This window comes from Chiloscyllium punctatum, chromosome 37 (assembly GCF_047496795.1).
Source record: "Chiloscyllium punctatum isolate Juve2018m chromosome 37, sChiPun1.3, whole genome shotgun sequence".
NCBI lineage: Eukaryota > Metazoa > Chordata > Chondrichthyes > Orectolobiformes > Hemiscylliidae > Chiloscyllium > Chiloscyllium punctatum.
Window position 1 is genome coordinate 22,235,929 of NC_092775.1, and position 24,377 is coordinate 22,260,305.

The 24,377-nt window shown below is 42.5% G+C and overlaps 1 protein-coding gene and 1 long non-coding RNA gene across 2 annotated transcripts; one reads left to right on the plus strand and one right to left on the minus strand.

The window, feature by feature from the left end:
* Positions 1–7,346: 7,346 nt before the first annotated feature.
* LOC140462934 (uncharacterized) lies at positions 7,347–13,687 on the minus strand. The gene is made up of 3 exons (XR_011954561.1): positions 13,138–13,687; positions 11,113–11,671; positions 7,347–8,514 (listed from the first exon to the last, which is right to left on the minus strand). It is a non-coding gene; the product is annotated as an uncharacterized lncRNA (long non-coding RNA).
* An 8,234-nt stretch (positions 13,688–21,921) lies between these two features.
* Positions 21,922–23,613, plus strand: blcap (bladder cancer associated protein). Its single transcript, XM_072556442.1, has one exon. It carries the CDS (start codon positions 22,254–22,256, stop codon positions 22,515–22,517), a length of 264 nt encoding a protein of 87 aa, XP_072412543.1. The 5' UTR covers positions 21,922–22,253; the 3' UTR covers positions 22,518–23,613.
* Positions 23,614–24,377: the final 764 nt, after the last annotated feature.

A 24,377-nucleotide genomic window follows, 5' to 3' on the forward strand; every position in this document is an offset into this window, starting at 1 on the left:
GATTAGGGATAGTCAGCATGTTTTCATGTGAGGGAAATCGCATCTCACAAACTTGATTTTTTTGAGGAAGTAACCAAGAAGATTGATGAGAGCAGAGCGATGGACATTGTTTACTTGGACTTTAGTAAAGCCTTTGACAAGACTCCACTTGCTAGACTAATTAGTAAAATAGGACCCAAGATAAGCTTACCAATTGAATACAAAATTGGTTTAGCAGCAGGAAACAGAGAGTGATGGATGAGGGCTATTTTTCAGAGTGGAGGCCTGTTCCCAGCAGGGTTCGGTGCTGGGTCCACTTTCAATTGTCATTTATATTTGTGGATGACACCAAGATTGGAGGTATAGTAGTCAATGAAGAAGGTTATCTAAGTTTACAAAAAGATCTTGATCAATTCTGTCAATGGGCTGAAGAGTGGCAGATGGAGTTTAATTTGCATAAATGTGAGGCATTGCATTTTTAAAATTACGTACAGTGTGGAAACAGGGCCTTCGGCCCAACAAGTCCACACCGACCGGCCGAAGCGCAACCCACCCAGACTCAACCCCCTACATTTACCTCTTCACCAAACACCACGGGCAATTTAGCGTACACTAACCTGCGCATTTTTGGATTGTGGGAGGAAACCAGAGCACCCGGAGGACCCCCACACAGACATGGGGAGAATGTGCAAACTCCACACAGAGAGTCGCCTGAGGCGGGAATTGAACCTGGGTGTCTGGCGCTGTGAGGTAGCACTGCTAATCACTGTGCCCCCATGCTGCCCATATTGAGAAAAAAAAACAAGGTCAGGATTGATACATTAAAAGTAGGACCTTGGGTAGGGTTATAGAACAGAGAGACCTAAGGGGCAGGTACGTAATTCTTTGAAGGTTGTAACACAGGTAGACAGGGTGATTAAGATGGCAGTTAGCACCCTTGCCTTCATTGCTCAGACATTTGAATATTAGAGTTGGGACATCATTGTTGAGGTTGTGTAGCATGCGTGTGAGGTCTCTTCTGGAGTAGTATTTGCAGTTCTAGTAATCCTATTATTAAAAAGGATATTAGAGGGATCAGAAGAGATTTACCAGGATGTTACTGGGAGTGGAGGGTTTGAGTTATAAGGAAAGCTTGGATAGGCTGGGACTTCTTTCACTGGCGCATAGGAGGTTAAATGGTGACCTCATAGAGGTTTATAAAGTCATGTGTCTTTTCCTAAGGCTGGGGGTTTTCAAGACTAGGAGGCATATTTTTAAGGTGAGAGCAGAAAGATTTAAAAAAAGACATGAAGGACAATTTTTTTACACAGAGTGTTCATGTGTGGAATGAACTTCTGGAAGAAATAGTTTACAGGAACAGTTGCAACATTTAAAAGACATTTGTATAGGTATATGAATAAGAAATGTTTGGAGGGATATGGGCCAAGTGCAGGCAAGTGGGGCTAGTTTAGTTTGGGATTATGGTTGTCATGGACAGGTTGGACTAATGCTGTATGACTGTATGACTATGACTTTAATACTGTATGGTAAAGGGTCACGTTTGACTATGTAGTAAGAAAGCAATGTCAGTGATGACATACCACATTACATGATTATGGAGAGATTCTAAAGAGAGAAACCAGTCTAGACCTTGTACTAAGTCTAATTATACATCATCAGTGTAATGTCAATAACCCGTTACTTTGAAAAGACCTCGGATTCCAACAACTTCCCTATTGCAATGTAATGCATCCAGCCTCCTCAAAGACAATACAAAAAGTCATAGAATCCCTACAGTGCAGAAAAGGGTCATTCGGCCCATCAGGTCTGTGGTGACCCTCCAAAGAGCATCCCACCCAAGTGCATCATCCCACCCATCCCCATAACCGTGCGTGGGGTTTTTACCATGGTTACATATCCATGGATACCACTGAGCAATTTTTAGCATGGCCAATTCAACCAACCTGCACATGTTTGGACTGTGAGAGGAAACCACAGTACCTGCAGAAAGCCACACAGTCCTGGGCAGAATGTACACACTCCAAAAAGTCCCACAAGGCTGGAATCAAACCTAGATCCCTGCTGTTTGTGAGGCAGTAGTGCTAACCACTGTATCACCACACCAACCAAAATGCCACACAAACATATTATTCACAACCTATGTGAAGACTAATCTGGATATGAGTGGTATATTAAAGCGTTACTGATTGCTGTAAAGAGATTGAAAAATTGTGAACACTGAAATTACGTACAGCAGAACAATCAGCATCTGATAAAATTTAATATCGCAATTGGAACCCATCATTAGACTTGGCAGTGAAGTTCCTATTAGAACCAATCAAGTAGAGAAAGAAGCAAAGGCAAAGAGCCAGAAATCTTATTAGATTGAGGCCACAGCAAATATTGATGCCATTCGTTTTTTTTCTTCTTGAGTGTAGCTCCATTCGAATCTGCAGCATATTCGCAAATGAAATTGTGATCACAGCTAGTCATTTCTAACAACTGTACTATTGGAGAATGCTGCACTGATTGGTATATTAACCCAAAAACATTTTCACTGCGTGAAGCAATGATTAAACAGCAAGCTGTGACAAAATCCAAATGAAAGCTTGCTTTAACTTTTAATGGATTCAGGAAGATAGAGTACAAGAACTTTGAAACATTGTGGAGTAAACTGTCAGTGTTTAGAAAAACTGGAGAAAGAACATTCATTCTTACCTGAGATTTTATCCACTTTCCTTGCAACAGCCCCACAATCTTCAGCATTTTTACTGCACCGAAGGATATACCCTGAATCTTGAAAGTGGTCCTTCTCGTGGATAAAAAGTCGCAAAAAATATGACTACATTTCTCTTTCCTTTTTTCTTCCTAGCCTTCCATCTTTCTGTTTCTCTTGTTTTATGTCAGTCAGCAAACATCATACAGAAATAGATGTATTTAAAATGCAGATTGGAAATTCACACTTTATTCTATTTTGAAGTTTATTTTAATTAATTAAGCAATTAGAATCCTTTTAGAATACAATTTATGATTTTTTTTATTAGGTTCAATTTTAACTGAAGACATTAATATTAATGTGTAGTGAACATACTTGTGATAACTGTATCATTGGTTAGTGCAGGAACAGGTTGGAGTATGCTGGGGATCATTTTGACTTTGACTATTATTTTCTTTAGACATATTCAATTCTTGGACTTGAGTATGTAGTAATGGAATCAAAACATTATTATTGAATTTGATTAAGTGTTTAATTTTTGGAGACAATTAACAGTTATAAAGAGAATGATGAGATTCAGGTTCTTGATTTTAGATTGGTATTGTTCAATGGCTGCTTTCAAAATTCCAACTTCAGCATTGTGGTCAGATAATCTGGATTAAGTCACATTGTAAACTGATACTTGTAAGAACTCCATGAGGGCAGATATCCTGTCACTAAATCACCCTATATTTACACGTGAATATTACATGACACTATCCAACCAGGCAGAGCCAGCTCCTAGTGTGAGCAGAACCCCTGACACTCCTTTTTTTTTAAATGTATGTAACTTTGACCACTATTAGATTAGCAGCCTGCTCTAATCATTACCAGATACCAATGATTTTGAAATTGGAATGAGTTGCATAATAAGTGACTGTTAAGTCTCTTCAGCAATAGGAGGGTTTATCTGGGAAGACTATAAATTTGAATCCAAAGTTCTTAGAAATATTTAACTCTCTGGTACATACTTTAACTGCAGGTTTATGGTCCCCTGTAAAAGATAAGCCTGCCTGGATGGAAAATGCCAGATAATGCAATGACAAGAGTACAGTTGGAGAAATGGGATAGGTGATAGTGAAGGAAGCCTGGGAAGAGAGGCTTCCTGGTTGTGGTCAGTCTCTCTTGTTTCTCTTGGCCATTAAGGAGACTAAACAAAAATAAATTTAAAACTTGCTACCCTTCCCTCTTACCAGTTAGTTTAGTCAGCTAATGAAGCAACCATTGCTCATACACTCAGGTCTGAGTCAGAGATGCATAGCACAGAAACAAACCCTTTGGTTCAACTCATCCATGCTGACCCAATATCCGAAATTAATCTAGTCCCATTTGCTAGCACTTGGCCCATATGCCTCTAAACCCTTCTATTCATATACCCATCCAGATGCCTTTTAAACCTCCACCACTTCCTCTGGCAGCTCATTCCATACATGCATCACCATCTGCGTGAAAAGTTGCTCGTTAGGTCACTTTTAAATTTTTCCCCTCTCACCCTAAACTTATGCCCTCTCCCTATCCTCCACCCCAGGGAAAAGACTTTGGATATTCATCCCATCCATGCCCCTCATCATTTTATAAACCTCTATAAGCTGACCCCTCAGCCTCTGACGCTCCAGGGGAAACAGTCCCAGTTTATTCAGCCTCTCCCGATAGCTCAAACCTCCACCCCTGACAACTTCCTTGTAAATTTCTTTCTGAACCTTTTCAAATTTCACAACATTCTTTCTGTAGAGGGAGACCAGAATTGCACACAATATTTTTCATTAAAATAACTTATGATGTCATTAGAGAACAATCTGCATATTTAAAGAGGACCCCACCAGCTTAGGCCAAATATCCTTGAGATCTTCAATTTAAAACCACAGTCAGCCAAACCAGATTGGAAAAGGATTGGAATTCTGAACTATTCCATTTTAATTGCCCCTTGCACCTAGCTTTTGTATGTGTCGATAAACCTGAGACAATTTGCCTTAAACTAGTAGCAATTTACTGAATTGCAGTATGTTCCTGCCTCTACTAACATGCTATGTAATTATTTGGCTATTTCACTGCACCAATAGCTTCATCTCTGTCCAACAGGACCTCTAGTAGTATAAGGTGACAGTGAGAGAGAGCACCAAGCATATACTTTGTTTTCCTAGGTTAACTTTAGTTTCCCATCATTTTTGTAAAGACCTGACACCAGTAGTATGTAGAATCTTTGTTTCATGATCTTCAGATCACCTGTGTCCTTAAATCTTGTGTTACATAGAATTATACAGCATGGAAATAGACCCTTCAGTCCAACTAGTCCATGCTGATCATGTTCCCAAACTAAACAAGCACCATTAGCTTGTGCTTGGCCATATCCCTCTAAACCTTTCCTTTTCATGAAGTTATCCAATTTTTTTTTAATGTTGTAATTGTACCTGCATCCATCACTTTCACTGGCAGTTCATTCCACACACGATCCATTCTCTCTGTAAAACATTGCCCCTCATGTCTTTTTTAAATCTTTCTCTTCTCATATATTTGTATGGGTCAAGTGCTAGTGTTTACTTGTTACACCAAATGCCCTTAATGCTGTTAATCCTGGAGAAGTTCTTTGGCACAAGTGATGGGCAACAATTTCCTTTGCAAAGAAAACTCAACTATTGGTCTTCATGGTGTAACTGAGGGAAGTTTCATTTTATGCAGAAATACTTTGTTTCAGAAGGGAGTTTTCCAGGTAGTTCCAGAAATATAAACATATTTATTAAATATAGGTTTGCGAAAGAATATTCATATGAAACAAATGAAAAACATGTATCATCACAGTAAGTTATACAATAGTTCATAAGGAGGTGAGGTGACCCAGTGAATTGGCACACAGTCCATTGTTCTGAGTACAAATATATGTATGGACATTAGCAATTGGCATATAAAACAGATTGAACATTTCTGGATTGAAGAGGGTATATCACGTGATTTAGAGTCATAGAGATGTACAGCATGGAAACAGACCCTTCAGTGTAACTTGTCCATGCCGACCAGATATCCTCAATTAATTTAGTCCCACTTACCAGCACCCAACCCATATCCCTCTAAACCCTTCCCATTCATATACCCATCCAGGTGGCCTTTAAATATTGCAATTATACCAGCCTCCACCACTCCTTCTGGCAGCTCATTCCATACATGCACCACCCTCTCTGTGGAAAGGTTACACCTTAGGTCCCTTTTAAATCTGTCCCCACTCACCCTAAACCGATGCTCTCTAGTTCTGGACTCCCTCCTCCAAAGAAACGACCTTGTCTATTTACCCTTGCCATGCCTCTCATGATTTTATAAACCTCCATACAGTCAGCCCTCAGCCTCCAACACTCCAGGGAAAACAGCCCCAGCATATTCAGCCTCCCCCTATAACTCAAATCCTCCAACCATGGCAACATCCTTGTAAATCTTTTCTGAACCCTTTCAAGTTTCACAATATCCTTCCTATAGGAGAGAGATCAGGCTTGTACATAATATTCTTGAAAATGAAAAGTAAATGGTCAAAGGGAACCATGGATTATCTGCTGTTACTGGAAAAGGAAATATTTTTTAAGAGAAGAATCTAATAAACCTTTTAAAGAAGATAATCAGTAGATTTTATAGCCATCAATTACTGCATAAATAGAATGGGGAAAGCCCTAGTCCTAGTGATATTCATTGCTTAGCAACAACCTCAGTACAAAATTGATGTATATTTTCACAGATCTAGGAGAAGTCAAAAAGCTTGCGGATATTTATTTTGCTCTCTGTTAGTAAGAAATAAAATAAAACCAGATGGAAGCTCCCTCAGTGATGTATTTGCAAAAAAAAATCAAATCTCAAATATCAGGCTTCCAAACTGTTTCTCAATTGAATCTAAACTCTGGTGTACAGATATTTCAGATCATTTTACCACTGTCAGCAGTCTTATGTTTTTGACAGGAAATGAAAAAGAAACTGAGAGAAGTTAGACATTTTATCTTCCAAATTCATACTCTTGACTCATTGAGGTATTGTTCGCCTTTTGCCTATTTCTTTTCAAATACATGATATCGCTGTAGAGCTGCCTTGCATCGTTTTAAGTTAAAAATCACACAACACCAGGTTATAGTTCAACAGATTTAATTAGAAGCACTAGCTTTCGAAGCGCTGCTCCTTCATCACAACCTGATGAAGGAGCAGCGCTCCGAAAGCTAGTGCTTCCAATTAAATCTGTTGGACTATCACCTGGTGTTGTGTGATTTTTAACTTTGTACACCCCAGTCCAACACCAGCATCACCAAATCATTGCATTGTTTTGATTATTGTGTCTGTATATGAATGTATGTGTTTGGGATTAAAGGGATATAGTTTAGTTTTGAATATAGCTTGATTGTTAAGTGTTTTTGCCACTTGTTTAAAGCATAGGTATTCCTTAAAGTAAGTGAGGAGGAAGTGAGGACCGCAGATGCTGGAGATCAGTGTCAAAAGGTGTGGTTCTGGAAAAGCACAGCAGGTCAGGCAGCATCCAAGAAGCAGGAGAGTCGATGTTTCGGGCATAAACCCTTCATCAGGAACGCCTGCTCCTCGGATGCTGCCTGACCTGCTGTGCTTTTCCAGCACCACACCTTTTGACTCTTAAAATAAGTGAGTTATTTCTGAGTTCAGTAAAGAAGCCAAGTGAACATTTCATTTATTCTGGATAGCAGTACAAAAGTTAGATAAATTTACCATATTGGAGATTCAAAAATACATTTACAAAATAATTTATGGAGTAGTGGGGTTTGATTACCAACAGCCTCCTCCTGTCAGAGTTATAACAGCTTTAATTTCCATAAAGTTAGTTTGCATCCACTTTTAATTTGTGCTGACAAAAGTCTGCAATTCGACTTTTGTAATGTTGCTAAATCTGGGAAGAAAAACAGTTATAATGCATTCAACCTGTAAATTGTTGAGATGACGAGGACTTTTTCCACATGTTAAACATATCTAGCCTCAGGGTAGAAACCATTATCATAACAGACTTAGAACAAAAAAAAACAGCCTCTGCTAAATCAGGAATAAGTAGTCTAATCCCACCTGTTCGAAATTTGAATACTTTCTTCAAGTGTTCATCTCACTGCCTCTTCAGTGTGTTAATGGTTCACCTTTGACATCAATTTCACATTCCTGCTCAATTGCCATATCCCTTGGTTCCTTCAGAATCCAAATATCTATCAATCTTTGTCTTGAATTTCTAACATTAAAGGAGAAACTCAGCAACGCTCTACTCCCAGTGTGGAGCCTTGTTAGAATGGAAACTGGGTCAAGTGATGGGGCTTTACCACTATAGGGACTGGATTTGTATTCCATTGAGTACATGTTCACTGAACCTCTCCTTAGGGGCTCAAAATCAGGAAGGAAAATAAATCTTTTTCTCAGCACTACAATCCCTGATTACAAAAAAAATCCAACAAAGCCTAACTTAGAAACACAGGAGTAAATCTTGCAAACTTTCAGTGCGCAGGTCGTTGACTCAATATTACGGCTGGATTCTGCAATCCGCACCAAGTGACTCATAAAAAATTAACCCAGCATCTCATAGCTCGTTGGCACAGTGGCTTCTGAAATTTAACTCTCAATTTTGCATTATTGTTCAGAATTTCTTTCTTCTAAGCAGTTGTACACATCATCAAACCTGGGCAACCATTTCCTCTTTTTGCAAATGGCATGTTTGTCTTTGACACCACCTTGTGGCATGCTGAGAAATCTTTCTGCAGAATGGGGTATGTCTCAATTTTGTAAAATCGAATTGTATCATCTCAGTGTCATTTCTTTCGATGAAGTGGCATCTGAAATAAAAGGTCAGAATTTAAAAGATAATACATTAGACATATTTTAATAAATTCTTGTACTTGTTTTCATTTAGTAGTGTGTTCACTCTTAAAAGAAAGAAAAGCAGAAGTGAGGCTTGCATTTATATAGTACTTTTCACAACCCCACAACCAATCTCACATTTTAAGCGTTGTTATAGTTGTAAGAAAGGTGGCAGCCAACTTCTGTACAGCAAACTCTCTTGAACAACAATGATCAGTCAATCTGTTTATTCAAGCTGTTGATTTATGGGTAAATATTGCTCAGGATATTAGAGATAAGACCTCTACTCTTTCAAACAACCTGTGGGATCTTTTGAAAAAGAATATGACCCTTTGGTTTAAGTTCACATCTAAGGAGAGCACCTCCAATAGTGGACAGTACTGCACTATCAAACTGTGCATACATGCTGAAGTGTAATTTGAACCCAGAATAGTATGACTCAAAGGCTATACTGCTACTGCTAACTGATATATAGATGGTATGTAGCTAAATTTCATGTTTAAATTTTCCACTTGACCTTGAACCAGTCACCTTTCATGAGTAACTACCACACTATGAAAGCTATACAACAGTGCAATATACTTTTTAGCCTTGAAAATCCTGTGTCTGGAAGAGGATCACAATAGTAATCCTGTGAGGGTGCCTGAAATACTTTCAAGACTGGATTCTGTAATGACCTGCATCTTTTCCTTCTTACTGTCTGCTAGAAGTGGTGCTGAATCTTTCAAGCTTCTGATAGTGTCATGGATTTAATGAACTGATATGACATATAAAGCCACAACTTTACATTTGATTTTTTTTTAAATTACAATTTCAATCTTCTCTGTCTGGAATGGTCAGTTCACAGTTTACTACTGTGAAATTCCTGCCATTATATATCATCCTGCCACACCAAGAACATGATCTCCAGCTCTATACAAGTGACCAAAATCACTGGGAGTTTGAATGGTGCCTGTGCCTTAATAGACTGGTAACCAGAATTGATATTCCACTGCATTTGAGCCAAGCCCCAGAGATTCTGGATCTTCCAGGTGTCATTTGAATGTGTGTGGCAGCATTAAATGGGTGATATTGGATTTGCTGTGTGTTATACAATGCTCCCAATTTTCACTGTGCAAAGTGAAACTCTTGAGAGCATTGGAAATTCTACAACCAGAGGAAATTTTGGATCAGGGCAACTGGACCTTTTAATTGTGGCTTCAATTCCTGTTAAACAGCAGACTTCAGGACATCTGTCTTAGTCAACTAATTGATGCCAATGTTGCTAATGACATACAAATGGAAATGGCCTCACTTCTAAATGATACAGCAGTGTCAGATGCGTGATTCCATTTCATAATGTAGAGTGATAAAGAAGAGTATTGTATCTAATGGTTGGTGGACAGACCAGCTAGAGTCTCTGCTTGGGGTGGAGTTAAGATTTTTTGTGAGAAATTTTCTTAAATTGATTAGATTTAGTTATTGATTAGTATCCGAAACAGTAGAATTCTGCTTATGTTCTCCTCATATATCTGAACATCTTTGTAATCATGACAGACAATATCTTCAACATAGGAACACAATTAGGCCATTCAACCTTTTGAACCTGTCCTGCCATTCTAGATCATGCCATTTTCCTGTGCCATCCTCGTTTTCATTTGTTAACTGATTAAGCTTCTGTGAAATATCTTGTGATTTTTTTAACAGTGAAGGTGCGAGATATGGATTTTGAAAAATCCATTATTGCCATTAGTATCCAGAGATCTATTAATTCCTGTCTTGAAAATACTCAATGACTGAGTTTCCATAGTCCTCTGAGACAGACCATTCAAACTTTCACAGGTATTAAACACTATTAATGTTTCTAAAAACAGGCTTCTGATATGTGGACAACCTTTTTAGAAATTTACCCAGACAGCATACTCAAAATCAAAACTGTTTGACTGTTATTGAAGAACAGTAAAGGTGTTAGCCAGTTAGGCTATTGCTAATAAGATATTTTTCTGCACAATAAATGGCATGGCTTTAAAATGTGGCAGCATAAATCAACAGAGATATTTTGCATTTCTACAGCACTACAACAATTGGTACTCCTTCATATAAATATAAATATCTATATTCCATTTACATTTCAGAATAAATTCTATTTGAAGTGGTTATTCAAGATACTCCAATGTTCTCAGATATGGTCTATTCGCATCAAAGATACATCAAATCCAATCCTTCCAGAGCTGTTCTGAATTTTAAAATACATGGATCATGTTATTTTGATTGTTCAATGGAAACAAAAATGTCTTGTGCTGTTTTTCCAACATAACAAAGCATTTATAATCAAATTACATTAGAATCATTAGATTTATTGTGGTCTTCAGTCTATCTTTTCAAAATCCATATCTCGCACCTTCATCGTTAAAAAAGATCAAGATATTTCACAGAATCTTAATTAGTCAACCAATGACACCAAGTTGACAGAAAATGGCATTTCAGGGAAACCCTGCATTTCAGACACAGGATATCTTGCCTTACTAAGTTAATTGATTTTTTTTCAGAAGTTACCAAGAGAATTGTATCAAAATGTGATCAATATTGCCTACCTAGAGTTTTTAACAAGGTTAACAAGATTGAATCACAGCCATTAATCGTAGTCCATGATGTTCCAGTCCAAGATGACAGCAGAGTGGGACTCCTGTGCCCAAGTTCATCCACTCTGACCTCTTCTTTTTTTTCACTTCTCTTTTTCTTTACTTACTTCCCTTGACCTGAGCTTGGACACCACTGCTGGCGAGAGCAGACACAGGACACAGACCTTGAGTTGCTTCGAGCTGGGCCTATGTCAGCAAGGTGGGAATAGGCGACTTCATTGTTGGTTTGGTCCAGTGCTGGCGGGGGTGAAAGTGCATCATTGTAACATCATTGCAGTGGGTCCAGCAGTGAGAGAAATGCTGATATTGGTTGGTTCAGTGCAGGCAGTGGAGAGACGGTAGTGAAGAAGTATCAGCCCAGCAGCAAAGATGGCAAATGAGGATCAGCAACTGTCCGATGTAGACAATGGCAAAGCAGTGGCAGAGGAAAATGGTGCAGGCAGCATTGATAGTGATGAGCTGGCTCTAGACTGATGGTCTCTCTTGAAGCTACATTGAGGTTTGGCCGATTCTAAATAGGCAGAAAATGATTTTTGATGAATTACGAGATGGATGCTTTTGATAGTGGTGAAATATGTACCATCACTTTTTGATTTCCATCATCTGATTTCAATACCTGGGAACTTCATGAACTAAAATGGTTTTTAAAAAAAGGGAACGAAAAGCTAACTTAAAATGGTCACAACAATCAATAAACAAGAACCAGTCTGCTCTGGAACTACTCTTATTATCAAAGGGTGATAAAACTCAGATCTGTACATCCTATTTCACTTACACCTTCATGAACAGGTTTCACATATTATTCAGTCTGAAGAAATAATGAAGTCAGACACAGGAATAATAAACAAACTATATTTCAAGAAGCTGCACTGGCAGAGCAACAGGGAGAAAAAAATAAAGAATCTCTCTCTCTCGCTTCCAGGTTTCTCTCAGCGTCTTAAAAGAAATCACCATTTGGAGATTAGAGAAACTTAGAAGTCAAAGTTCTCTGCAATATTCACTACTGCTGAGACTGCCTGACAACAAGAAAATAACCATGATCTCAGGTTTAAATTTGAGTGGAGCATGCAGGAGGACATGCCAGGAGCAGCACCAGGCACACCTAATTATATGGCATCAACTTGGTGAAGCTACCAAATGGGCCGACTTGCATGCCGAACAGCATAAGCAGCAAGTATACACAGAGCTAAGTAATCCCACAACCAATGGATCAGATTTAAGTTTTGCAGTTCTACCACAACTTGTAGTCAGTCAGTGGACAATTAAACAACTCAATGGAGGAGGAAGCTCCACAAATATCCCCATCCTCAATGATTGAAGAGTTCAACACAAGAGCACAAAAGATAAAGCTGAAACATTTGCAGCAATCTTCAGCCACAAGTGCCAAGGGGATGATCCATCTCAGCCTCCTCCATGGTCTCCAGCATCACAGATACCAGTCTTCAGCCAGTTTGTTTCACACTACATGATATTAAGCAACAGTTGGAGGCACTGAATACTGTAAAGATTATGGGCCCTGACAATATTCTGGCATAATACTGAAGATGTGTGCTCCAAAGTTTGTCACTCCCCTAGCCAAGCTGTTCCAGTATAGCGATAACACTGGCATCTACCCAATAATGGAAAATTACCCATTGTTGTACTGTACACTGAAATTAAAATTAAAAATGAGCCAAATGCCACTCCATCAGTATACTTTGGATTATCAGTAAAGTGACGGAGGTGGTTTCAAGCTGCATCTGCTCAGCAATAACTTGCTCAGTGACACCCAGTTTGTGTTCTGCCAGGGCCACTCAGCTCCTGATCTTATTACAGCCTTGGTTCAAATGTGAACAAAAGAGCTGAATTCCAGAGGTGAGGTGAGAATAACAACCCTTGATATCAAGACCACATTCAACAATGTCTAGCATCAAGGAGCCCTAACAAAACTGGAATCAATAGGTATCATGGAAAACTCTCTGCTGGTTGGAGTCATACCTGGCATGTAGGAAGATGATTGTTGTTGGAAGTCAATTGTGTCAGTTCCAGGACGTCTCTGCAGGAGTTCTTCAGGATAGTGTCCAAGCCTAACCAACTTCAGCTGCTTCAATAACCTCCCTTCCATAAAGTCAGAAGTGGGGATGTTGTGATGACTGCACAATGTTAAGCACCATTCATGACTCCTCAGATAAAGAAGCAGCCCATATACAAATGCAACAGGATCTAGACACTAACCAGGCTTCAGCTGACAAGTAGAAAGTAGCACTTGCACCACACAAATGTCAGTCTATGACCATCACAAATAATAGACAAATCTAACCACTGCCCTTGATATTCAATTGTGTTACCATCACTGAATCCTCAACTATCAACATCCTTACAGTTACTATTGACCAGATACTCAACTAGACTCACCACATAAACACAGTGGTTATAAGAGCAGGTCAGAGGCTAGGAATATTGCTGCAAGTAACTCATCTCCTGGATTCCCAAAGCCTGTCCGCCATCTACAAGACACAAGTCAGGAACGTGATTGAATACTCCTAACTTATCTGCATGGGTGCAGCTCCAACAACACTCAAGAAGCTTGACACCATTGAGGACATAGCAATTTGTTTGATTGGCACCACATTCGCAAGCATCCACTCCCTCCACCACCAATGCATTGCAGAAATTCTAAGATCCTTAGACTGCACAATCCAAATCCACGACCACTTCCATCTAGAATGACAAAGGTTGCAGATATATGGGAACACCACCACCTGAAGAAGGGCTTATGCCTGAAATGTCGATTCTCCTGCTCTTCGGATGCTGCCTGGCCTGCTGTGTTTTTCCAGCACCACATTTTTCAACTCTGGTACTCCAGCATCTGCAGTCCTCACTTTCTCCTAGAACACCACTACCTGCAAACTCTCTTCCAAGTCACTCACTATCCTGACTTAGAAAGGGAACAGTGATATACTTCTGTCACTGGGTCAAAATCCTGGAATCGCCTCCATTGTGGGCCAACCTACAGTATATAGACTGCAGCAGTTCAAGAAAGCAACTCATCACCACCTTCTCAAGGGAAACTTGGCATGGTCAAGAAATGCTGGCAAGTCAGTGACACCCACATGCTACAAATGTATTTGTTTTTTTTTTAAAACTCAAGGTTTCTAAGGATTTTTAAAGTATATGTATTATCTTCCTTTTCCTACAGGACACAATCATCTTTAGATAAACTTTTGACCAGTGTTTTAATTCAGTGTTTTGTACAGTATCTTTATTATTTTCTTGGCATTAGTAAGTAACAAAGTTCCTCTGCCTTCCACTCTTTTACTTAGGTGAGTGCAACCCAAGATGGTGGTAAAGTAAGACGCTCCAGCTGGAGCTTCTCTACTCCACGTTTTTTTTCTCTCTTTTTTTTCAAACTCTTAAATTAAACTTATGTAGAGGCAAATGGAGGAGACCAAAGGTCATTGCTGGCGAGTCCCAGGTGAGGTCGATGTGAGGGCAACCAGTCCCAGAGACGGTCCTGGAGAGGAGTCCCAGGCCAGGACAGTGTGGAGGCTGCAAGTCCCAGAGGCAGTCTCTAGGTGATCCCAGGCCAAGCTGGCGAGTCCCAGAGTGGAGTGAGGCCCTTGGGGACTGGAAGCGAGGCCTCGAGGTTTGAAGCCCAGTGTGGTGTAGAGACTTGGCCCAGATGGTCTGAAGGGCCCAGTGGTGGCACACACTTGGTAAAAAGACTAAAATTCGAGTACATTTTAAAAAAAAGATAACTTCTTTATTCTTATGCTGAACTTTTATTTATGATCCTTTCAAGTCTGTAGCACATACTTAAGTATTCTGTATCTGGGTACCCTTTACCTAAGATGCCCATCAGCCATGATTGAATGGTGGAGTGGACTCGATGGGCCAAATGACCTTACTTCCACTCCTATGTCTTATGGTCTAAGATGGCGCCAAAGCAATGATATTACAAACATTTCACTGTATTCCTTTCAGTGCACCTGACAATAAAAGACTAATTCAATTCAATTCAATTCAAGATAAACTGGTAATTTCACTGATCTAGTAATCCAGAAAGCCAGGCTACTGGTGATGGTGAAATTTGAATTCAATAAAATCTGCAAATAAAAACTAATGATGATTATGTAACATTGTTTATTGATGTAGAATCCACCTGGTTCACTGATGCCCTTTCGGGAAGGAAATCCACGGTCCATAACTGGTCTGGTCTAGACTCCAGACCCTTAACAATGTCGGGGGGTTGATTCTTAGTTGCTCTTGAAATGGCCTAGCAAGTTGTATCAAATCATTACAAAGACTAAAGAAGGGAAAACCATGTAGCATTACCTAAGCATCAGAAATGATGCCTTGAGGATTCATAACACCAATGAAACATTGTACTGATTGCCAACACCCACTCCCCCCACCAACTCTGTCTGAACCAATGGATTAGTACTCCTCATTGATAAATGTCAATTGAAAGAAGTATAGAGTATTCTGGATGGGGAGTTTAATGTCCATCATTAAATATAGCTCAGTAACACTACTGGACAAGTCCTGAAGTTCATTACTGCTACTCAGGGTTTACAATAATCATTGGGGGAAGCAAAAAAAGGGCAAAATCTATTTGACCTCACCAATTTACCTGCTATAGTTTTTTCTATGACAGTATTGGGAAAGGATAACAACAGAAAAGTCTTTGTGTAGATGAACTCCCATTTTTCACACTGAAGATACCATCTATCGTGCTGTAAGGCACTACTTTCATACGAAATCAGCACCAGGTTAAAACCTGAATTTCTCAGAGCTAGGAGGAGGGTGAAACAAAATCAGCAATGTTAATGCTGGACACAAGACTGTACTAAGCAAAAGAGACAGTTTTCTTCAGGTGATAAAGTTTGGTGCAGGAACCATGGGACTGGCACTGCATGGGTAAGATGTATGGTTGACCCGAGGTCAGTTCCAGTGACCTATAAAGTGCGGGTAGGTGCAATGGTCTGAACAAGCATGTTTTTGAAAAGTGTGGTGCTGGAAAAGCGCAGCAGGCCAGGCAGCATCTGAGGAGCAGGCAAATCGACGTTTCAGGCATAAGCCCTTCTTCAGGAATGAGGCTGGTGTACCAATGGGGCTGAGATAAAAGGTGGGGGTGGAGGAGGAATTTGGGGGAGGGAGCGCTGGGAATACGATAGGTGGAAGGAGGTGAGGGTGATAGGCCGGAGAGGGGGTGGGGGCGGAGAGGCCAGAAAGGAGATTGCAGGTCAAGAGGGCAGTGCTGAATCCGGGGGCTGGGACTGAGATAAGGTGGGGGGAGGGGAAAAGAAGAAGCTGGAAAAATTTACAGGTTGGAGGGTTCCTAGGCGGAAGATAAGACGCTCTTCCTCGAGGCGTCATGTGGCCAGGGTCTGGCGATGGAGGAGGCCAAGGACCTGCATGTCCTTGGCGGAGTGGGAGGGGGAGTTAAAGTGTTCAGCCACGGGGCGGTTGGGTTGGTTGGTGCAGGTGTTCCCTGAAACGTTCCTCAAGTAGGCGGCCTGTCTCCCCAATGTAGAGGAGACCACTTCGGGTGCAGCGGATATGGAAGGATCCATTGGGGCCTCGGAGGGAGGTGTGGGCGCAAGTTTTGCACTTCTTGCGGATGCAGGGAAAGGTGCCGGGAGTGGAGGTTGGGTTGGTGGGGGGGTGTGGACCTGATGAGGGAGTCGTGGAGGGAGTGGTCTCTCCGGAACGCTAATAGGGGTGGGGAGGGAAATACATCCCTGGTGGTCTGTTTGGAGGTGGCGGAAATGACGAAGGATGATACGATGTATCCAGAGGTTGGTGGGGTGGTAAGTGAGGACCAGTGGGGTTCTGTTCTGGTGGCGATTGGAGGGGTGGGTTCAAGGGCGGAGGTGCAGGAAGTGGCGGTGATGCGGTGGAGAGCATCATCGACCACGTCGGAGGGGAAATTGAGGTCTTTGAAGAAGGAGGCCATTTGGGCTGTTCGGTAGTGAACAAGCATGTTGTCCATATGACAGCTGCAAACCAGCAAAAAGGGCGAGATCAAAACATGCCCAGCTCCTCAAAGACCTGTGGCTTATCCATCTCAGTCAAGCACTGAAGGTACCTCAGAATCGAAGATGGACACAGTGAATGTCGCTGCCTCGACGTCTTTGCTGCCTGAATCAGAATGAATTTCTTCCAATAGGTGAGTTACTATGCTTTACATGCCACCTGTATCTAAGGCAGAGTTGGAGGAACCTGACTTATACTAAAACGCCCCAGGAGGAGCAACAAAAAGAATTGATCTATGTCCTTGGACATAAAGCATGAAGGATGTAGTGATTGTGACGAGGTCAGCCAGATGGACATAGTAGAGTATGGGGCTTTAATCAGATTAGATTAGATTAGATTACTTACAGTGTGGAAACAGGCCCTTCAGCCCAACAAGTCCACACCGCCCCGCCGAAGCGCAACCCACCCATACCCCTACATCTACCCCTTACCTAACACTACGGGCAATTTATCATGGCCAATTCACCTGACCTGCACATCTTTGGACTGTGGGAGGAAACCGGAGCACCCGGAGGAAACCCACGCAGACACGGGGAGAATGTGCAAACTCCACACAGTCAGATAGCCCTGGCTGACAGATAGGAACAGGAATGTCAAAGATCCTGTTCAATCTGAGAGTTGGCTCTGAGAAGCTGGATCAGTGTCAAGGACTATCCACGTGTAAATAAAGGGTGGTGGGATACTGGCCTCTGCGGAGTTATTTCAGTGGATGATGCTCGATTATTGCTTACCTAACTGCACTAGAGCACTGAGCTCATGACTGTCAAGTGCATTTTAGTGACGTAGAAACAGAAGTAAGCTATTCAGCCTCTCAAGCCTGTTTTGCCACTCAATACAATCATGGACAATTAACGATTTTAATGCTTTCACTGATATTTAGACATCTGTCAATATCAACTTTAGACAAACTCAATGACTGAGACTCTGGTTAAAACCATTTTTCATCTCATTGCAACTGGCTTCCATATTTTGAAATTGTGTCACTGTTTCTTGATTCAACTGGGGAAACATCTTACTTGTCTATTCCTTTAAGTATTCAATGAAATCTCCTCTTAGAGGGTGGTGGTGGAGGGTTGTTTTTCAGACTGAAGACCTGTGACCAGTGGACCAGTGCTGAGTCCACTACTTTTCGTCATTTTTATAAGTGATTTGGATGTGAATGTAAGAGGTATATAGTTAGTAAGTTTGCAGATGACACCAAAATTGGAGGTGTAGTGGACAGCAAAGAAGGTTACCTCAGATTACAGGAGCTTGATCAGATGGGCCATTGGGCTGAGAACTGGCAGATGGAGTTTAATTCAGATAAATGCGAGGTGCTGCATTTTGGGAAAGCAAATCTTAGCAGGGCTTATACACTTAATGGTAGGTTCCAGGGGAGTGTTGCTGAATAGAGACCTTGGAGTGCAGGTTCATTGCTACTTGAAAGTGGAGTCGCAGGTAGATAAGACAATGAAGGTAGTGTTTGGTATGCTTTCCTTTATTGGTCAGAGTATTGAGTACACGAGTTGGGAGGTCATGTTGCTGCTGTACAGGACATTGGTTAGGCCACTTTTGGAATATTGCATGCAATTCTGGTCTCCTTCCTATCGGAAGGATGTTGTGAAACTTGAAAGGGTTCAGAAACAATTGACAAGGATGTTGCCAGGGTTGGACGATTTGAACTATAGGGAGAAGTTGAATAGACTGGGGTTGTTGTCCCTGAAGCATAGGAGGCTGAGGGGTGACTTTATAGAGGTTTATAAAATCATGAGGAGCATGCATAGAATACATAGACAAAGTCTCTTCCCTGGGGTGGGGGTAGTCCAGAACGAGAGGGTATAGGTTTAGATTGCGAGGGAAAAATTATAAAAACGACCTAAGGAGCAACTTTTTCACACAGAAGGTGGTAAGTGTATGGAGTGAGCTGCCAGAGGAAGTGGCGGAGACTAGTATGATTGCAACATTTAAAAGACATCTGAATGGTAAATTAATAGGAAGGGTTTGGAGGGATATGAGCCAGGTGCTGGCAGGTGGGACTAGATTGGGTCAGCATGGACAAGTTGGAGCGAAGGGTCTGAGAGCTGAATACCTCTATGACTATGACCTCTAGAGAATATATTTCCACTTCATAGGTCAGTCCTGCCACCCCAGGAACAAACCTGATTTGACTATTTTTGCACACCACCTATGGCAATAATATTCTCACAAAGCTAAAAAAGACCAAAACTGCAATCTAGACATGGTCTAACCAAGATTCTATATGACTAAAATGAGACTTCACTACTCCTGCATACAAATCTTTTAAGCAATAAAGATTAACATGCCAGCTGCCTTATTAAGTAACACCTGTACCTACAATTACCAGTCTTCAGTGAACAAGTGCAGTGTTATTCACGTGGACTCAGATCCACTGGAATTTAGAAGATGAAGAGGTGACTTAATGGAGGGTGCGATCATGGCTTCTGTTTTGTTGTTGTTTATTGTTGATTTTAATTTACTCAGACTTCATTTTGTCTTTGTGGAGGTTGATTGTCCTCTTTGCCATCTACTAGTGACCCATCAGCTTTCACATCATCCTGCCTAGACCCCATCCTCACCTTCCTTGCCACTTTACTACACCACCTCCTGCCCTCAGTCTCTCATTCCTTGAGAAACCCCACTCACTCTTAAACTGTTCGCTCGACGAATCAACTGCACTTCCCCTCCCTGAATCATTTTCCCACTCATCAGTTCATTTCTCTCTCTCTCTACACCACTACCTTAAGAGTCGAGAGTGCTGGAAAAGCTCAGCAGGTCAGGCAGCATCCCAGGAGTAGGAGAATCACCGACACTCTCATTCGTTTGGCCGAACTGGTCCTCACCCTTAACAATTTCTCCTTTGAATCCTCGCACTTCCTCCAGACCAAAGGGGTAGCCAGGGGCTATGCCTGTCTCTTTGTTGGCTACGTAGAATAGTCAATCTTCCGTAATTACTCCACACCTCTTCCTCTGCTACATTGATGACTGCATTGGCGCCACCTCGTGCTCTTGCGAGGAGGTTGAGCAATTCATCAACTTCACCAACACATTCCACACTGACCTTAAATTTACCTGGACCATCTCTGACACCTCCCTCCCCTTCCTGGACCTCTCCATCTCCATTAATGACGACTGACTTGATACCGACATTTTTTACAAACTCACCGACTCCCACAGCTACCTGGATTACACCTTTTCCCGCCCTACCTCCTGCAAAAATGCCATCCCGTATTCCCAATTCCTCCACCTCCGCTGTATCTGCTCCCAGGAGGACCAGTTCCACCACAGAACACACCAGATGACCTCCTTCTTTAGAGATCGCAATTTCCCTTCCCACGTGGTTAAAGGTAGCCTCCAACGCATCTCATCCACATCCTGCACCTCTGCCCTCAGACCACCCCTCCAACTGTAACAAGAACAGAATTTCCCTGGTGCTCACCTTCCACCCCACCAACCATCGCATAAACCAAATCATCCGCCGACATTTCTGCCACCTTCAAACAGACCCCGCCACCAGGGATATATTTCCCTCCTCACCCCTTTCTGCCTTCCGCAAAGACCATTCCCTCCATGACTACCTGGTCAGGTCCACTCCCCCCTTCAACCCATCCTGGCACTTTCCCCTACCACCGCAGGAATTGCAAAACCTGCACCCACACCTCCTCCCTCACCTCCATCCAAGGCCCTAAAGGAGCCTTCCAATCCATCAAAGTCTTACCTGCACATCCACCAATATCATTTATTGTATCCGTTGCTCCCAATGTGGTCTCCTCTACATTGGGGAGACTGGACATCTCCTAGCAGAGCGCTTTAGGGAACATCTCCGGGACACCCGCACCAATCAACCAAACCGCCCCGTGGCCCAACATTTCAACTCCCCCTCCCACTCTGCTGAGGACATGGAGGTCCTGGGCCTCCTTCACCGCCGCTCCCTCACCACCAGATGCCTGGAGGAAGAACGCCTCATCTTCCGCCTCGGAACACTTCAACCCCAGAGCATCAATGTGGACTTCAACAATTTCCTCATTTCCCCTTCCCCCACCTCACCCTAGTTCTAAACTTCCAGCTCAGTAACTGTCTCCTTGACTTATCCGGACTTTTCTGACCTGCCTATCTTCTTTTCCACCTATCCACTCCACCCTCTCCTCCTTGACCTATCTTCTTCATCACCTCCCCCACTCATCCATTGTACTCTATTCTACTTTCTCCCCACCCTCCTCTCATTTATCTCTCCACCCTTCAGGCACTCTGCCTTTATTCCTGATGAAGGGCTTTTGCCCGAAACGTTGATTTTACTGTTCCTCGGATGCTGCCTGAACTGCTGTGCTCTTCCAGCACCACTAATACAGAATCTGGTTTCCAGCATCTGCAGTCATTGTTTCTTAACCTCGTCTCGGCCAAGAGACCATCACCAGGAGTGAGGCGCTTACTCACCTTCAAATCCTATTCTGCTCCACCTTAGATCCCCTGCTCCATCCTCCCTTTGCCTTTCATCTCTCTCACGTTTCCATGGTCACTCTTCCGTCGCGAAGCCCCCAATTTAGGGGCGACTAACTGAGCGCCGGTAGGAATTAATCCAAACGCCCGTGTGACGTGACCCCTTTTTTCCTTTGAAAAAAAATACACACAGGAAACAACCCGGGAGAATTTTTTTTAAAAAACAAAACGTCAAAAACCAGAACTCGGACGCGAAACCACAGAGCTATCGCGAGACCGCGGGTGGAAGCGGGCGAGCTGACTCGCCTCCTATCTCCAGTCCTGCCGTGTCCACGCGGCTGCGCAGTAGGGGGCCCGGAGCGTCTGGGACAGAGACACACGGTGAGAGACAGAGAGAGAGGGAGGGTGAGGCCTTGAGACTCACCGGGAGACAGCCACCTTCGAGAGTGAGCCGCCTCAGACAGAGAGCGCGAGGGCAGCTTGCAGTGCCCGTGGAGAGTCGGCGCGGCCTCGGAGCCTGCAGGAGAGTGGCTGCGGGATTTGCTGCCTGCTCCCGGCCTGGCCTGGCCTGACCTGCCCTCTTTCCCCCCCCACCCCGGGTGGGTGTGAACCCGCTTTGCCCACCGCCTCCCACATCCGCCATGTACTGTCTGCAGTGGCTGCTGCCCGTCCTGCTCATCCCCAAACCCCTGAACCCTGCATTGTGGTTCAACCACTCCATGTTCATGGGCTTCTACCTGCTGAGCTTCCTGCTGGAGAGGAAACCCTGCACCATCTGCGCGCTGGTCTTCCTGGCCGCCCTCTTTCTCATCTGCTACAGCTGCTGGGGCAACTGCTTCCTCTACCACTGCGGCGGAGCACCGCTGCCGGACTCCGCTCACGACCCCAACATCGTGGGCACCTAGTGCCAATCTGCCGCCGCCTTCCACCCGGACAACCTCCGCCAACTCAGCCTCCGATGGTCTCTCATTCGCCCTTCAATTTATTTGTCAGCCCCTTTCGTCTCTTTGACCTTCCTCCCGTCAAGCGGATGCGACTACTCTTTTTTTCTTAAATGAAAGGGTTTCTTCCCGTTTTCCTTCTGTATCCCAGTGCATCATTTTGCACCCAGACCGTTGGTGGAAGTGGGGTTTCATCTGCAGACGGCACCTTCCATTGCAAAAGGATAACGTGCTCGCGGATGTGAAGTAGGAGTGCTGCATGGATTTGTATTTGGAGCCTGCGCTGTGTATGATTACAGGAACTAAGTTCAGTATTTCCACTTTGTTTATTTTTTCCAAGCCCTCAGAAGAAGTGGCCTTTTGCAATTGCCTGAATAGTGGAAAGATTTGGTATTGGCTATCAAACTTTAGTAAATAATGAACCTCTGTAAGACCTACTGTTTATCACCTGTCTTTTCAAGTTCTTAAGGATGACTTAGAAAACACCTTATGGCTAATAATGTGTATGACTTCATTTATTGGAGGTCTTAGTGTTTGTGGTTAATTTAGGGCATCATACCTATGTATTTTATTGGGTGTTCATTTGTTTCTTAGTCTTTTGATGAGAAGGATGCTATTTTTGCACAATTGTTAGCTCAAATAGTATCGAGTTTGTGTTTTAAAATGCAGGGATTTTGGTGTAGGTTGTGATTAAATATGCAAATGTTTCACAGTTTACATATCATCTAGTTTATTTTTGCACAGTGGGTTTGAGATTTTATGCCAGTCATAAGTATTGAAAATTTTACAAATACTGTTAGTAATACAGGTGTCAAACTTTGATTGTCTGTCTTTGTGCTAGCACAAAGCCCATATTTTCTTTCATGATTATAGAGTAAAAGAAATTACAGGATCATTTTGTTCAGTTGTGATATTTCCACTTCACTCTTTCGATCATGTTTGAACCCACTGGTGCACTTCCATCTGCGTCTGTGATGTGCAAGCGTGTTGCATGATGCAGTCTATAGCACCAAATGTTTTTAAAGTGAGCTTCAGAGAATAAAACGGGTTTACAGCATTATTTGAACTGTTTCTTTTCTGATTTCTAAGTCTGAGGTGTTCTTAATATATGGTATGTGATATAATCAGTTTGTTTCAGGTTCACCTAGCCTCAGGTTTGATCAAAAACTCATCTAATTTCTGATAATTAAACCCAGTAATCACGTCACCTTCTGGTCAGCAAGCACATCTTTACCAACTCCGATGTATTTTTAAAATTTCTGTACTTGGGCAGTTTGCTTAACTTGAGTTTCGAAGTTAGATTACTTTTTTTGTTCCAAGTGAAGGCAGCCTGATGAAATTAGATTAGATTAGATTACTTACAGTGTGGAAACAGGCCCTTCGGCCCAACAAGTCCACACCGCGCCCGCCGAAGCGTAACCCACCCATACCCCTACATCTACATCTACCCCTGACCTAACACTACGGGCAATTTAGCATGGCCAATTCACCTGACCTGCACATCTTTGGACTGTGGGAGGAAACCGGAGCACCCGGAGGAAACCCACGCAGACACGGGGAGAACGTGCAAACTCCACACAGTCAGTCGCCTGAAGCGGGAATTGAACCCGGATCTCCGGCGCTGCGAGGCAGCAGTGCTAACCACTGTGCCACCGTGCCGTCCACAAGTGTGTCACTTTCATCGTTTTTCCTCTTTCATCTGTCTCAAAGTCATTACTCTATTCCTGTTACGATAACCAATGAAAGTTGACAATCTAATCTCACCACAAGAGCCATCTGAACAAAGTGTCTTTATTTAATGTTTACTTAAACATACATTACCAC